The 15,918-nt window shown below is 52.3% G+C and overlaps 1 protein-coding gene, 9 non-coding genes and 5 pseudogenes across 10 annotated transcripts; all 15 read left to right on the top strand.

Annotated features, from left to right (window-relative positions):
- Window positions 1-435: 435 nt before the first annotated feature.
- LOC149368441 (uncharacterized) lies at window positions 436-11,698 on the top strand. Its single transcript, XM_089575550.1, has 2 exons — window positions 436-466; window positions 9,522-11,698. Exons 1-2 carry the CDS (start codon window positions 436-438, stop codon window positions 10,859-10,861), a joined length of 1,371 nt encoding a protein of 456 aa, XP_089431676.1. The 3' UTR covers window positions 10,862-11,698.
- LOC149368453 (5S ribosomal RNA) lies at window positions 1,569-1,674 on the top strand (annotated as a pseudogene).
- LOC149368452 (5S ribosomal RNA) lies at window positions 2,228-2,346 on the top strand. The gene has a single exon (XR_016287992.1). It is a non-coding gene; the product is annotated as a 5S ribosomal RNA (ribosomal RNA).
- On the top strand, window positions 2,894-3,012 carry LOC149368451 (5S ribosomal RNA; annotated as a pseudogene).
- LOC149368450 (5S ribosomal RNA) lies at window positions 3,559-3,677 on the top strand. Its single transcript, XR_016287991.1, has one exon. It is a non-coding gene; the product is annotated as a 5S ribosomal RNA (ribosomal RNA).
- On the top strand, window positions 4,225-4,343 carry LOC149368449 (5S ribosomal RNA). The gene has a single exon (XR_016287990.1). It is a non-coding gene; the product is annotated as a 5S ribosomal RNA (ribosomal RNA).
- LOC149368448 (5S ribosomal RNA) lies at window positions 4,890-5,008 on the top strand. The gene has a single exon (XR_016287989.1). It is a non-coding gene; the product is annotated as a 5S ribosomal RNA (ribosomal RNA).
- Window positions 5,557-5,675, top strand: LOC149368447 (5S ribosomal RNA; annotated as a pseudogene).
- LOC149368446 (5S ribosomal RNA) lies at window positions 6,222-6,340 on the top strand. Its single transcript, XR_016287988.1, has one exon. It is a non-coding gene; the product is annotated as a 5S ribosomal RNA (ribosomal RNA).
- LOC149368445 (5S ribosomal RNA) lies at window positions 6,887-7,005 on the top strand (annotated as a pseudogene).
- On the top strand, window positions 7,551-7,669 carry LOC149368444 (5S ribosomal RNA). Its single transcript, XR_016287987.1, has one exon. It is a non-coding gene; the product is annotated as a 5S ribosomal RNA (ribosomal RNA).
- Window positions 8,219-8,337, top strand: LOC149368443 (5S ribosomal RNA). The gene has a single exon (XR_016287985.1). It is a non-coding gene; the product is annotated as a 5S ribosomal RNA (ribosomal RNA).
- Window positions 8,885-9,003, top strand: LOC149368442 (5S ribosomal RNA). Its single transcript, XR_016287984.1, has one exon. It is a non-coding gene; the product is annotated as a 5S ribosomal RNA (ribosomal RNA).
- Window positions 11,699-14,441: 2,743 nt separating the features above from the next.
- LOC149368440 (5S ribosomal RNA) lies at window positions 14,442-14,560 on the top strand (annotated as a pseudogene).
- Window positions 14,561-15,107: 547 nt separating this feature from the next.
- LOC149368439 (5S ribosomal RNA) lies at window positions 15,108-15,226 on the top strand. The gene has a single exon (XR_016287983.1). It is a non-coding gene; the product is annotated as a 5S ribosomal RNA (ribosomal RNA).
- Window positions 15,227-15,918: the final 692 nt, after the last annotated feature.

The raw sequence follows: 15,918 nt of genomic DNA, 5'->3' as shown, positions 1-15,918 counted from the left end.
CTTATGGTAAACAAAATATTATCTGAAAGAATTGATGTGAGGGCTTCTGTTCGACAAGGATGTCCACTGTCCCCTCTACTTTTTGCAATTTATTTGGAGCCTTTTTGTAGGATGATAACTGCGAGCGAGCACATCCGAGGTTTTAGGTTGGGAGCGTGTGAGGTGCGAATACTGGCATATGCAGATGATGTTGCCCTCTTTTGTGAAGATCGCAAAAGTATTGTAGAAGCGTTACAAGTAACCGAAAGGTTTTGCAGGCAAACTGGTAGCGCTGTTAATCTCGATAAATGTCTCGGAGTCTGGCATGGGCAATGGGACTTGGAACCAGAAGTGTTCTGCGGGGTCCGATGGGCTACAACTCCCGGAGTTTATTTGGGAGTCCCGCTGGACAGATATGGGGAAAATACCAATTACTGGAATGAAAAAGCGGAAGAAATGCGGGACCGGACCAAGGGATGGATGGGCCGTAATCTTTCTATTTTCGCGCGCGCTACTGTATGCAACACCTTTCTTGTGGCAAGGATCATGTATTTACTTCAAGTATTATATTGTGCACGAACCAATATCCAAAGGTTTCATCGGGTTTTTGCGGTCTTCATTTGGGCGTCCAATTGGGAACGAATTCGCAGAGATAATCTCTTCCGGAGAGTAAAGGTCGGGGGACTGTCTCTAATGCATCTCTATGTACGGCAGGTTGTTTTAAGATTTTGTTTCCTGCGTGACCAAAATGACCCCTTCCTGCGAACATTCATACAAACCATGTTATCCAGTGCACTTCCAGAATTCATTGTCTCTTCGTGCAATGCTCGGCGGTACACAGTGTCTCGCTTCCTGCGAGAGGTTGTCTGGTCATTCAGGTTTTTGCAAGTGCGGTTCTCGCTAGAGTATTTAGCGAATGTAACGCCGAAGCGCTTATACAAGGATCTTATTGAACAGTTGTTTCCAGCGCCACTGTACAGAACCTTATACTGTGAAGGCCCTGGGAAAGACGTTCTCAGGCGAGTTAAAAAGATGACTGTTGCACCTGGCGTCAAAACATTCTTTTTTAAATTACACACAGGAACGCTACCAGTAAAAACATGGCTAGAGGAAAAGGGCCTTTTTGTTCCTTGGGGCTCGAACTGTCTCCTGTGTAGAAAACCGGAGACGGTAGAACACGTGTTCCTCGATTGTTGGGATGCGGTGTTCTACTGGGATGTTTTGCAAAGAACCCTAAAAAAGGACTTGCCATTGACACCGCGCGGAATTCGGTACTTGACCACTGAAAGTGATGTTGCACAGTATGACCAGATTATGTTATTGGGCCTTCACAGCATTTGGAGGAGTAGAATGGCTGTAAGACATTGTGACTTGGATGCACGATCGGTATGTGGTTATTTTGTGGAACATGTGTATAAGTTAAGAGAAGTCTTGAAGCAACAAGATTGCGCGGATGATGTATTGAGTCTGATGGACCAACTTGTGTTAATGAAAGTCCATTAGACACGGTTGTCTGCCAAGGGGCACGACAACTACGATATTTTATTGATGTATTCATTCATGCAATAAAGAAAAAAAAAAAAAAAAAAAGCCATACCATGTTGAATACGCCGGTTCTCGTCCGATCACCGAAGCTAAGCAGCATTGGGCTCGGTCAGTACTTGGGAGGGAGACCACCTGGGAACACCGAGTGCTGATGGCATTTCTTTTGCATTTTTATTCGCCCTTCACGTTTTTTTTTTTCTGTCATAGTTGCGCAGTGTCTCAGGCAACTATAGGAGGTGACGTTATTTTGTTATCGATAATACAATCTCATCGGCAACGTGTCCAACGTGTAGTACGTGCGGACGCGAAACTGTGGCTAAACTCGAAGCGAACCCGTGGCGTCTCGGCTGTCATTCTGACGTCTGCCGCGGCGGGTACACTGCAGATTAAACTCTAGCAGAGCCCCAAGATAGCTGGGAGGCCCAGTGTGCGCATAACACTGCGCAGAAGCGCACAATATGCGCCCACCGCACCATGCACCGCACCCACTGCCGGTCCATGTGTAAACAACACAGGCTCGCTCCCGCTGCTCTTTCCGTGCATGCCGCAGTGGTTTAGGTTCGCCAGAACGGCTGAGAAAAGCGCAGGGCAGGTAACTGCACGCTTGGCGGCTGTTGCCACGAGCGAGGGAAGTATCCATGCGCAGTTTTGCATCCTCGAGGGCCAAACACAGTACATAAAGACTCGGAAAGCACTGTCTCTCGCCATCGGCCATACCATGTTGAATACGCCGGTTCTCGTCCGATCACCGAAGCTAAGCAGCATTGGGCTCGGTCAGTACTTGGGAGGGAGACCACCTGGGAACACCGAGTGCTGATGGCATTTCTTTTGCATTTTTATTCGCCCTTCACGTTTTTTTTTTTTCTGTCATAGTTGCGCAGTGTCTCAGGCAACTATAGGAGGTGACGTTATTTTGTTATCGATAATACAATCTCATCGGCAACGTGTCCAACGTGTAGTACGTGCGGACGCGAAACTGTGGCAAAACTCGAAGCGAACCCGTGGCGTCTCGGCTGTCATTCTGACGTCTGACGCGGCGGGTACACTGCAGATTAAACTCTAGCAAAGCCCCAAGATAGCTGGGAGGCCCAGTGTGCGCATAACACTGCGCAGAAGCGCACAATATGCGCCCACCGCACCATGCACCGCACCCACTGCCGGTCCATGTGTAAACAACACAGGCTCGCTCCCGCTGCTCTTTCCGTGCATGCCGCAGTGGTTTAGGTTCGCCAGAACGGCTGAGAAAAGCGCAGGGCAGGTAACTGCACGCTTGGCGGCTGTTGCCACGAGCGAGGGAAGTATCCATGCGCAGTTTTGCATCCTCGAGGGCCAAACACAGTACATAAAGACTCGGAAAGCACTGTCTCTCGCCATGGGCCATACCATGTTGAATACGCCGGTTCTCGTCCGATCACCGAAGCTAAGCAGCATTGGGCTCGGTCAGTACTTGGGAGGGAGACCACCTGGGAACACCGAGTGCTGATGGCATTTCTTTTGCATTTTTATTCGCCCTTCACGTTTTTTTTTTTCTGTCATAGTTGCGCAGTGTCTCAGGCAACTATAGGAGGTGACGTTATTTTGTTATCGATAATACAATCTCATCGGCAACGTGTCCAACGTGTAGTACGTGCGGACGCGAAACTGTGGCAAAACTCGAAGCGAACCCGTGGCGTCTCGGCTGTCATTCTGACGTCTGCCGCGGCGGGTACACTGCAGATTAAACTCTAGCAAAGCCCCAAGATAGCTGGGAGGCCCAGTGTGCGCATAACACTGCGCAGAAGCGCACAATATGCGCCCACCGCACCATGCACCGCACCCACTTACGGTCCATGTGTAAACAACACAGGCTCGCTCCCGCTGCTCTTTCCGTGCATGCCGCAGTGGTTTAGGTTCGCCAGAACGGCTGAGAAAAGCGCAGGGCAGGTAACTGCACGCTTGGCGGCTGTTGCCACGAGCGAGGGAAGTATCCATGCGCAGTTTTGCATCCTCGAGGGCCAAACACAGTACATAAAGACTCGGAAAGCACTGTCTCTCGCCATCGGCCATACCATGTTGAATACGCCGGTTCTCGTCCGATCACCGAAGCTAAGCAGCATTGGGCTCGGTCAGTACTTGGGAGGGAGACCACCTGGGAACACCGAGTGCTGATGGCATTTCTTTTGCATTTTTATTCGCCCTTCACGTTTTTTTTTTTTCTGTCATAGTTGCGCAGTGTCTCAGGCAACTATAGGAGGTGACGTTATTTTGTTATCGATAATACAATCTCATCGGCAACGTGTCCAACGTGTAGTACGTGCGGACGCGAAACTGTGGCAAAACTCGAAGCGAACCCGTGGCGTCTCGGCTGTCATTCTGACGTCTGCCGCGGCGGGTACACTGCAGATTAAACTCTAGCAAAGCCCCAAGATAGCTGGGAGGCCCAGTGTGCGCATAACACTGCGCAGAAGCGCACAATATGCGCCCACCGCACCATGCACCGCACCCACTGCCGGTCCATGTGTAAACAACACAGGCTCGCTCCCGCTGCTCTTTCCGTGCATGCCGCAGTGGTTTAGGTTCGCCAGAACGGCTGAGAAAAGCGCAGGGCAGGTAACTGCACGCTTGGCGGCTGTTGCCACGAGCGAGGGAAGTATCCATGCGCAGTTTTGCATCCTCGAGGGCCAAACACAGTACATAAAGACTCGGAAAGCACTGTCTCTCGCCATCGGCCATACCATGTTGAATACGCCGGTTCTCGTCCGATCACCGAAGCTAAGCAGCATTGGGCTCGGTCAGTACTTGGGAGGGAGACCACCTGGGAACACCGAGTGCTGATGGCATTTCTTTTGCATTTTTATTCGCCCTTCACGTTTTTTTTTTTCTGTCATAGTTGCGCAGTGTCTCAGGCAACTATAGGAGGTGACGTTATTTTGTTATCGATAATACAATCTCATCGGCAACGTGTCCAACGTGTAGTACGTGCGGACGCGAAACTGTGGCAAAACTCGAAGCGAACCCGTGGCGTCTCGGCTGTCATTCTGACGTCTGCCGCGGCGGGTACACTGCAGATTAAACTCTAGCAAAGCCCCAAGATAGCTGGGAGGCCCAGTGTGCGCATAACACTGCGCAGAAGCGCACAATATGCGCCCACCGCACCATGCACCGCACCCACTGCCGGTCCATGTGTAAACAACACAGGCTCGCTCCCGCTGCTCTTTCCGTGCATGCCGCAGTGGTTTAGGTTCGCCAGAACGGCTGAGAAAAGCGCAGGGCAGGTAACTGCACGCTTGGCGGCTGTTGCCACGAGCGAGGGAAGTATCCATGCGCAGTTTTGCATCCTCGAGGGCCAAACACAGTACATAAAGACTCGGAAAGCACTGTCTCTCGCCATCGGCCATACCATGTTGAATACGCCGGTTCTCGTCCGATCACCGAAGCTAAGCAGCATTGGGCTCGGTCAGTACTTGGGAGGGAGACCACCTGGGAACACCGAGTGCTGATGGCATTTCTTTTGCATTTTTATTCGCCCTTCACGTTTTTTTTTTTTTCTGTCATAGTTGCGCAGTGTCTCAGGCAACTATAGGAGGTGACGTTATTTTGTTATCGATAATACAATCTCATCGGCAACGTGTCCAACGTGTAGTACGTGCGGACGCGAAACTGTGGCAAAACTCGAAGCGAACCCGTGGCGTCTCGGCTGTCATTCTGACGTCTGCCGCGGCGGGTACACTGCAGATTAAACTCTAGCAAAGCCCCAAGATAGCTGGGAGGCCCAGTGTGCGCATAACACTGCGCAGAAGCGCACAATATGCGCCCACCGCACCATGCACCGCACCCACTGCCGGTCCATGTGTAAACAACACAGGCTCGCTCCCGCTGCTCTTTCCGTGCATGCCGCAGTGGTTTAGGTTCGCCAGAACGGCTGAGAAAAGCGCAGGGCAGGTAACTGCACGCTTGGCGGCTGTTGCCACGAGCGAGGGAAGTATCCATGCGCAGTTTTGCATCCTCGAGGGCCAAACACAGTACATAAAGACTCGGAAAGCACTGTCTCTCGCCATGGGCCATACCATGTTGAATACGCCGGTTCTCGTCCGATCACCGAAGCTAAGCAGCATTGGGCTCGGTCAGTACTTGGGAGGGAGACCACCTGGGAACACCGAGTGCTGATGGCATTTCTTTTGCATTTTTATTCGCCCTTCACGTTTTTTTTTTTCTGTCATAGTTGCGCAGTGTCTCAGGCAACTATAGGAGGTGACGTTATTTTGTTATCGATAATACAATCTCATCGGCAACGTGTCCAACGTGTAGTACGTGCGGACGCGAAACTGTGGCAAAACTCGAAGCGAACCCGTGGCGTCTCGGCTGTCATTCTGACGTCTGCCGCGGCGGGTACACTGCAGATTAAACTCTAGCAAAGCCCCAAGATAGCTGGGAGGCCCAGTGTGCGCATAACACTGCGCAGAAGCGCACAATATGCGCCCACCGCACCATGCACCGCACCCACTGCCGGTCCATGTGTAAACAACACAGGCTCGCTCCCGCTGCTCTTTCCGTGCATGCCGCAGTGGTTTAGGTTCGCCAGAACGGCTGAGAAAAGCGCAGGGCAGGTAACTGCACGCTTGGCGGCTGTTGCCACGAGCGAGGGAAGTATCCATGCGCAGTTTTGCATCCTCGAGGGCCAAACACAGTACATAAAGACTCGGAAAGCACTGTCTCTCGCCATCGGCCATACCATGTTGAATACGCCGGTTCTCGTCCGATCACCGAAGCTAAGCAGCATTGGGCTCGGTCAGTACTTGGGAGGGAGACCACCTGGGAACACCGAGTGCTGATGGCATTTCTTTTGCATTTTTATTCGCCCTTCACGTTTTTTTTTTTCTGTCATAGTTGCGCAGTGTCTCAGGCAACTATAGGAGGTGACGTTATTTTGTTATCGATAATACAATCTCATCGGCAACGTGTCCAACGTGTAGTACGTGCGGACGCGAAACTGTGGCAAAACTCGAAGCGAACCCGTGGCGTCTCGGCTGTCATTCTGACGTCTGCCGCGGCGGGTACACTGCAGATTAAACTCTAGCAAAGCCCCAAGATAGCTGGGAGGCCCAGTGTGCGCATAACACTGCGCAGAAGCGCACAATATGCGCCCACCGCACCATGCACCGCACCCACTGCCGGTCCATGTGTAAACAACACAGGCTCGCTCCCGCTGCTCTTTCCGTGCATGCCGCAGTGGTTTAGGTTCGCCAGAACGGCTGAGAAAAGCGCAGGGCAGGTAACTGCACGCTTGGCGGCTGTTGCCACGAGCGAGGGAAGTATCCATGCGCAGTTTTGCATCCTCGAGGGCCAAACACAGTACATAAAGACTCGGAAAGCACTGTCTCTCGCCATGGGCCATACCATGTTGAATACGCCGGTTCTCGTCCGATCACCGAAGCTAAGCAGCATTGGGCTCGGTCAGTACTTGGGAGGGAGACCACCTGGGAACACCGAGTGCTGATGGCATTTCTTTTGCATTTTTATTCGCCCTTCACGTTTTTTTTTTCTGTCATAGTTGCGCAGTGTCTCAGGCAACTATAGGAGGTGACGTTATTTTGTTATCGACAATACAATCTCATCGGCAACGTGTCCAACGTGTAGTACGTGCGGACGCGAAACTGTGGCAAAACTCGAAGCGAACCCGTGGCGTCTCGGCTGTCATTCTGACGTCTGCCGCGGCGGGTACACTGCAGATTAAACTCTAGCAAAGCCCCAAGATAGCTGGGAGGCCCAGTGTGCGCATAACACTGCGCAGAAGCGCACAATATGCGCCCACCGCACCATGCACCGCACCCACTGCCGGTCCATGTGTAAACAACACAGGCTCGCTCCCGCTGCTCTTTCCGTGCATGCCGCAGTGGTTTAGGTTCGCCAGAACGGCTGAGAAAAGCGCAGGGCAGGTAACTGCACGCTTGGCGGCTGTTGCCACGAGCGAGGGAAGTATCCATGCGCAGTTTTGCATCCTCGAGGGCCAAACACAGTACATAAAGACTCGGAAAGCACTGTCTCTCGCCATCGGCCATACCATGTTGAATACGCCGGTTCTCGTCCGATCACCGAAGCTAAGCAGCATTGGGCTCGGTCAGTACTTGGGAGGGAGACCACCTGGGAACACCGAGTGCTGATGGCATTTCTTTTGCATTTTTATTCGCCCTTCACGTTTTTTTTTTTTTTCTGTCATAGTTGCGCAGTGTCTCAGGCAACTATAGGAGGTGACGTTATTTTGTTATCGATAATACAATCTCATCGGCAACGTGTCCAACGTGTAGAACGTGCGGACGCGAAACTGTGGCAAAACTCGAAGCGAACCCGTGGCGTCTCGGCTGTCATTCTGACGTCTGCCGCGGCGGGTACACTGCAGATTAAACTCTAGCAAAGCCCCAAGATAGCTGGGAGGCCCAGTGTGCGCATAACACTGCGCAGAAGCGCACAATATGCGCCCACCGCACCATGCACCGCACCCACTGCCGGTCCATGTGTAAACAACACAGGCTCGCTCCCGCTGCTCTTTCCGTGCATGCCGCAGTGGTTTAGGTTCGCCAGAACGGCTGAGAAAAGCGCAGGGCAGGTAACTGCACGCTTGGCGGCTGTTGCCACGAGCGAGGGAAGTATCCATGCGCAGTTTTGCATCCTCGAGGGCCAAACACAGTACATAAAGACTCGGAAAGCACTGTCTCTCGCCATCGGCCATACCATGTTGAATACGCCGGTTCTCGTCCGATCACCGAAGCTAAGCAGCATTGGGCTCGGTCAGTACTTGGGAGGGAGACCACCTGGGAACACCGAGTGCTGATGGCATTTCTTTTGCATTTTTATTCGCCCTTCACGTTTTTTTTTTTTCTGTCATAGTTGCGCAGTGTCTCAGGCAACTATAGGAGGTGACGTTATTTTGTTATCGATAATACAATCTCATCGGCAACGTGTCCAACGTGTAGTACGTGCGGACGCGAAACTGTGGCAAAACTCGAAGCGAACCCGTGGCGTCTCGGCTGTCATTCTGACGTCTGCCGCGGCGGGTACACTGCAGATTAAACTCTAGCAAAGCCCCAAGATAGCTGGGAGGCCCAGTGTGCGCATAACACTGCGCAGAAGCGCACAATATGCGCCCACCGCACCATGCACCGCACCCACTGCCGGTCCATGTGTAAACAACACAGGCTCGCTCCCGCTGCTCTTTCCGTGCATGCCGCAGTGGTTTAGGTTCGCCAGAACGGCTGAGAAAAGCGCAGGGCAGGTAACTGCACGCTTGGCGGCTGTTGCCACGAGCGAGGGAAGTATCCATGCGCAGTTTTGCATCCTCGAGGGCCAAACACAGTACATAAAGACTCGGAAAGCACTGTCTCTCGCCATCGGCCATACCATGTTGAATACGCCGGTTCTCGTCCGATCACCGAAGCTAAGCAGCATTGGGCTCGGTCAGTACTTGGGAGGGAGACCACCTGGGAACACCGAGTGCTGATGGCATTTCTTTTGCATTTTTATTCGCCCTTCACGTTTTTTTTTTTTTCTGTCATAGTTGCGCAGTGTCTCAGGCAACTATAGGAGGTGACGTTATTTTGTTATCGATAATACAATCTCATCGGCAACGTGTCCAACGTGTAGTACGTGCGGACGCGAAACTGTGGCAAAACTCGAAGCGAACCCGTGGCGTCTCGGCTGTCATTCTGACGTCTGCCGCGGCGGGTACACTGCAGATTAAACTCTAGCAAAGCCCCAAGATAGCTGGGAGGCCCAGTGTGCGCATAACACTGCGCAGAAGCGCACAATATGCGCCCACCGCACCATGCACCGCACCCACTGCCGGTCCATGTGTAAACAACACAGGCTCGCTCCCGCTGCTCTTTCCGTGCATGCCGCAGTGGTTTAGGTTCGCCAGAACGGCTGAGAAAAGCGCAGGGCAGGTAACTGCACGCTTGGCGGCTGTTGCCACGAGCGAGGGAAGTATCCATGCGCAGTTTTGCATCCTCGAGGGCCAAACACAGTACATAAAGACTCGGAAAGCACTGTCTCTCGCCATCGGCCATACCATGTCATTCTACTTCCAGCCACCGAGCGTGACGGACGCAGAATCATGGGCTCCCACGGAGCGGCGATAGCGGCCGGTGCCGGCCGCGGAAACAGGTTTACCAGCAACGCAGATAAGGATTACGAGATCGTTCTGCCTACCCTGCCCACCGGACGTGTTGTTTTAAACACGGTTTTTTTGCACGGGGACGTGCGTGTGAGGCCCTACAGGGTCGAAGACTTCAGAGACGCCCTCGATAACGTTGGTGCGCTTCCCGACGTCGTGGCGTTGGGGGCGTACCAGATAAACCATGTGTGGGCGGTGACCTTCAGCAGTGCTGACGCCGCAAAGAAACTGGCCGCCATGAAGGAGCTGGAAGTGAAGGGACGCCGCTGCATCGTTTTTGACCCAGAAGACCACCAGGTCAAGCTGCGCCTCCACTGGATGCTACACGGCGTCGCCGACGAGGACATCCGGACTGCATTCGCGGCGTTCGGCAATGTGACCGAGGTAACCCGGGAGCGTTGGCGCGTCGCGGGCATGAAGGAGAAGGGCTCCACCACGAGGACCGTGCTCCTGAAACTGAAGCCAGGCGTGAAGGTGGACGACCTGCCTCACCAGGTACGAGTCGCTGGCGAGTTGGCTCTCGTGGTAGTTCCGGGGCGGCCGATGCAGTGCCTTCGTTGCGGCGGCACGGGGCACGTTCGCCGCGATTGCAAGGTGCCCAGGTGTTCGAAATGCCGACGCTATGGACACTCGGAGGCTGACTGCGTTCGTACCTACGCGTCAGCTACCGGGCATGTAGCAGCGAGCGACTCCGCAGAACTGATGGACGTCGTCGAAGCAGAGGAAGCAGCGAGCGGTGCCGACGACACGGGCAAAACGGAGGGGGCGGCGGTTCAGCCAGCTGTTGCGAGTAGCGGCACCGACACCGTGGTCTCACAGGAGAGCGGGCCGCCAGTTAGTGACCCGTCATTAACGCCTCTGGAGACAGCCAAGGACAGAGCGAACCCGCCAGTGCCAGTGGATGTGGTATCGAAGGCGGTGAGCGGAGACCACGACGAGAAGGCCGACGCGCGCATGGCTACTGGTATCACTACCCCTGCGAAGCGTCCGCACGCCGAGACGAAGCCCGACGGGGACAAGGCAACAGAGCCCAGCGTCGAGGAACCACCGACAAAGACGCCGCAAGCACGACGGCCCAGTCTGCGGCCGCGCCCAAAGGTCCTGGTTGAGAAGCGTGGCGGCGACAAGGCGCCTCCTGACCAGGAGCACGTGCTCTCGCCGGATGACACCGGCGGCGACGGCATCGTCTAGCGACATGCTAGGCGCGGGAGGTAAGCACCGTGCTTTCGGTCTCTTCTTCCTAAGTTAAAATGGCTTCTGCAACTCCGTTTAAAGTCGCCACCCTAAACGTCAGAGGCCTGGCAGGTAAAAGAAAACAAAGCCAGCTGTACCGACTCATAACGGAGCAAGATATCGATATACTGGCAGTGCAGGAGACGAAAGTCGACGGTGAGGAAGAGACCGGGAGCATGGTGCGACGTTTCACGTCTAGATATTTTGCCGTCGTTAGCCACGCTGTGGGCACATCGGCGGGTTGTGTTCTTTTCGTTAGGAAGTTACCTGGGCTAGAGGTGCACGGTCACCATTCGTGCATGACGGGCAGATACGTGTCCATTGATTTCTCGCTCTGTAACACTGACTGGCGCATTGTTTGCCTGTACGCCCCGAATGCGGTTGATGGCCGAGCATCGTTTTTTGAAAGTATCGGAGAACGGCTCTGCACAGACAGACAGCTGATTGTCATGGGCGATTACAACTGTGTCCTTAGTGCGCGCGACAAGACAAGCGTCCGAGGTTTCCGAGACAAAAGCACTGAAGTGTTGTTACGAATGATTGTGAACTGCAACCTCGAGGATGTGGCAGAGTGTCTTGAAGGTGCGCGTGCTGTAAGATACACACGATTCGAGGGCACAAGTCACGCACGGCTAGACCGCATTTATGCATCTGCGGATACTATACCCAAATGCAATAGTTATGAAGTAATGCCGGTTTCTTTTTCTGACCACTGTTTGGTTCAATGCTGTATAGGAATCATTAAGAAGGGGAATGGTTTTACGTGGGAAATGTGGAAGTTAAATGACAAGCTACTTCAAGACGAATTCTATAACCGGGCTGTAAGGGAAGAAATAGCAAAAATAGAACCAAGTAGCAATATGAGGACTTGGCAGCAGTGGGAGCTCACTAAAGAAAGTTTAAAATTAAAAGCCATAGAAAGAGCCACCTGTATACGTCATGAAGCAAAACAACAGGAAATGGAGCTAAAGGCACTGCTTCAGAAGATGCTAAAACAGGAATGCTTAGCGCCTGGTAAATGGATGGACGACATAAGAAAAACCAAACAAAAGCTAGAGCTAATCGAGGAAGACCGTTATCGGGGAGCGCTGGTGAGGGCAAGGGCAGAAGACATGGCTGCAGGGGAAGCGCCAACGAAACGAGCGCTTGGTTTGGAAAAAGCCCGTGCGGAAAGAAATCACATTCATGAAATAGAATGGGGAGGTGTTTCAAAAACAGACATCGATCATATCAAAGCAGCTTTTTTCGAGCATTACCAGGCGCTCTTCGCATTGCATCCGGTAGATGTTATCGCATTTAAGGATTCGTTTCTAGCCGAGATGCCGCGTCTGGACGACGAAACTAAAGACAGATTAGAGCAGAAGATAAGTCAAGGGGAAGTTGAGCAAGCAATAGACAGTTTAAACCCAGGTAAGTCGCCTGGACCGGACGGGTTCAGCGCGGCATTCTACAAAGAATTTAAAAATGTAATTTCCCCGGTCTTGCAGGTAATCTTTAATGAAGCCTATAAAGTAAAAGCACTGCCTCCGTCCTATGGGTCGTCCCATACTGTGCTTATTCCCAAGACGGACGACATAGACAGATTACGATTGGTAACAGCATACCGACCCATAGCACTCACTAACGTCGAGTACAAAATTTACATGAAGGTTTTGGCACGAAGGCTGCAGACCGTGATTCATTTATTAGTTGGTCCGCATCAAACCTGCGGCATTAAAGGGCGGTCTATTTTCACAAATATTCACGTTGCGCGCAGTGTCTTAGAAACATGTGATGACACTAATGGTCAGGTGGCTATTCTACAGATCGATTTGGAAAAGGCTTTTGACTGTGTTGCCCATGAACTTTTGTTTTCAGTATTAGACCATGTTAATGTTGGTTCTGTTATCCGCGAGGGTGTGGCCCTGGCATACCGGAACTGCACGACGAGATTGATCGTTAACAAGAGTCTGGGGGCCCCCATTAGCGTGCAGCGTTCGGTGCGCCAGGGCTGTCCCCTCAGCCCTCTTTTATTTTGTATTTATGTGGAGACCCTTTGTTTAAAGATTCTGAAAAACAGGAGTATTAACGGATTTACTTTACAAGCAGCCGAAGTAAAGCTCTTGGCGTACGCTGATGATATTGCTGTGTTTGCCGTTGACAAGAGAGGCATAAGCGAGGCTGTTCAATGTGTACGCGATTTCAGCCAAGCTACAGGCAGCGGGGTTAACTGGTCGAAGTGCCTTGGGTTGTGGCATGGCGGGTGGGCATCTACGCCTGAGCGGTTTGCCAGCGTGCCTTGGACGACAACGCCAGATAAGTACTTGGGCGTTCCGCTCGATGCTTACCGTGACAGTGAACATTATTGGACAGGACAGGTCAAAGAGACACGGGAGAGAGCTGATAAGTGGAAAGGAACGACCTTGTCAGTTTTCGCCAGAGCCACTGTTTGCAACCTGTTCTTTATCAGCAGGCTCTGGTATGTAATGCAGGTGTTGCACTGTTCACGGTTAAGTATTCAAAAGCTTCACCGAATTTTCGCCGTCTTTATCTGGTCGTCTGAATGGGAGCGCTGCAGCCGGACCAACCTGTTCCGACGAGTACAAGACGGCGGGTTGGGATTGGGCCATTTGTTTTTGCGACAGCTGGTCAATCGTTTTTTGTTTTTTAGGGACACAAGAGACCCTTTTTTGCGTACCGTATGCCAAGTTAGGCTGCGGCATCTACTTCCAGAGTACATAGTCGGAACTGCTGAGGTGTATAGTAGGGTCACCGGTTTTTACCGGGAAGTCGTAGCCAGTGTAAGGTTTCTTTCCGCGCGGTTTTCAAATGACTTTCTGGCCAGTGTGAAACGAAAGAAACTGTACCGTGCCTTGTGCGATGTAGTTTTCCCCGAGCCCTTGTACAGGGCCGTGTACAGTGGAGGCCCAGGCAAAGATGTTTTAAAGAGAGTAAAAAAAATGCAGGTGCCGCCTGGAACAAAAACCTTCTTTTTTAAGTTGCACACCGGGACCTTACCGGTTAAAAAATTTTTAGAGGGAAAGGAATTGTTTTTACCCTGGGGATCTCACTGTTTAATTTGCAGAAAGCCGGAAACAATAGACCATGTATTTTTACACTGTTGGGAAGGGGTTTATTTTTGGGATGTATTGCAGCGAACATTAAAGAAAGAATTTCCACTAGACCCGTATGGCATCCGGTTCTTATGTGTTGAAAATGAGGATGGGGTGCCTTTCGATTTAATAATGCTGACAGGCCTCCACTGTATATGGCGCTCCAGAATGGCGGGCTGGCATTGTGACAGTGACGCAAGACCTGCCAGAATTTACTTTCGCGAAAGTATGGAGATGTTTCTGGCCATTCAGAAAGCCGCTGCGGAGCCTCCGGAGTGGCTCTCAAGACTAGAGCCGCTCTGTACGTTGCGTGAATTTTAATTGGACGAAGCCAGATTTATGCTGGCTGACCACAAGTCGTGTGTACATAGTTATTGTCTTTTGTTGATTGTTTGCGTCGTCCAGTTTTTTTGTGTCAAAGCCAGGCAATAAAGAAAAAAAAAAAAAAAATCGGCCATACCATGTTGAATACGCCGGTTCTCGTCCGATCACCGAAGCTAAGCAGCATTGGGCTCGGTCAGTACTTGGGAGGGAGACCACCTGGGAACACCGAGTGCTGATGGCATTTCTTTTGCATTTTTATTCGCCCTTCACGTTTTTTTTTTTTCTGTCATAGTTGCGCAGTGTCTCAGGCAACTATAGGAGGTGACGTTATTTTGTTATCGATAATACAATCTCATCGGCAACGTGTCCAACGTGTAGTACGTGCGGACGCGAAACTGTGGCAAAACTCGAAGCGAACCCGTGGCGTCTCGGCTGTCATTCTGACGTCTGCCGCGGCGGGTACACTGCAGATTAAACTCTAGCAAAGCCCCAAGATAGCTGGGAGGCCCAGTGTGCGCATAACACTGCGCAGAAGCGCACAATATGCGCCCACCGCACCATGCACCGCACCCACTGCCGGTCCATGTGTAAACAACACAGGCTCGCTCCCGCTGCTCTTTCCGTGCATGCCGCAGTGGTTTAGGTTCGCCAGAACGGCTGAGAAAAGCGCAGGGCAGGTAACTGCACGCTTGGCGGCTGTTGCCACGAGCGAGGGAAGTATCCATGCGCAGTTTTGCATCCTCGAGGGCCAAACACAGTACATAAAGACTCGGAAAGCACTGTCTCTCGCCATCGGCCATACCATGTTGAATACGCCGGTTCTCGTCCGATCACCGAAGCTAAGCAGCATTGGGCTCGGTCAGTACTTGGGAGGGAGACCACCTGGGAACACCGAGTGCTGATGGCATTTCTTTTGCATTTTTATTCGCCCTTCACGTTTTTTTTTTTTCTGTCATAGTTGCGCAGTGTCTCAGGCAACTATAGGAGGTGACGTTATTTTGTTATCGATAATACAATCTCATCGGCAACGTGTCCAACGTGTAGTACGTGCGGACGCGAAACTGTGGCAAAACTCGAAGCGAACCCGTGGCGTCTCGGCTGTCATTCTGACGTCTGCCGCGGCGGGTACACTGCAGATTAAACTCTAGCAAAGCCCCAAGATAGCTGGGAGGCCCAGTGTGCGCATAACACTGCGCAGAAGCGCACAATATGCGCCCACCGCACCATGCACCGCACCCACTGCCGGTCCATGTGTAAACAACACAGGCTCGCTCCCGCTGCTCTTTCCGTGCATGCCGCAGTGGTTTAGGTTCGCCAGAACGGCTGAGAAAAGCGCAGGGCAGGTAACTGCACGCTTGGCGGCTGTTGCCACGAGCGAGGGAAGTATCCATGCGCAGTTTTGCATCCTCGAGGGCCAAACACAGTACATAAAGACTCGGAAAGCACTGTCTCTCGCCATCGGCCATACCATGTGTCATTCTACTTCCAGCCACCGTGAGTGACGGACGCAGAATCATGGGCTCCCACGGAGCGGCGATAGCGGCCGTTGCCGGCCGCGGAAACAGGTTTTCCAGCGAAGCTGATAAGGAATACGAGATC

Source organism: Amblyomma mixtum, chromosome 1 (assembly GCF_055824585.1).
Source record: "Amblyomma mixtum isolate Tamu chromosome 1, ASM5582458v1, whole genome shotgun sequence".
In the NCBI taxonomy this organism is placed as follows: Eukaryota; Metazoa; Arthropoda; class Arachnida; order Ixodida; family Ixodidae; genus Amblyomma; species Amblyomma mixtum.
The sequence above is the reverse complement of the archived record's forward strand: the minus strand, read 5'-3'. Positions and strand labels throughout refer to the sequence as shown.

Excerpts from the sequence above, each read along its gene's own strand:
- LOC149368441 (XM_089575550.1), top strand. The coding sequence starts at position 436 with ATGCGGGACCGGACCAAGGGATGGATGGGCC. Across the intron at positions 467-9,521 it reads GACCAAGGGATGGATGGGCC|TACATAAAGACTCGGAAAGC; the intron begins GTAATCTTTCTA and ends GGCCAAACACAG.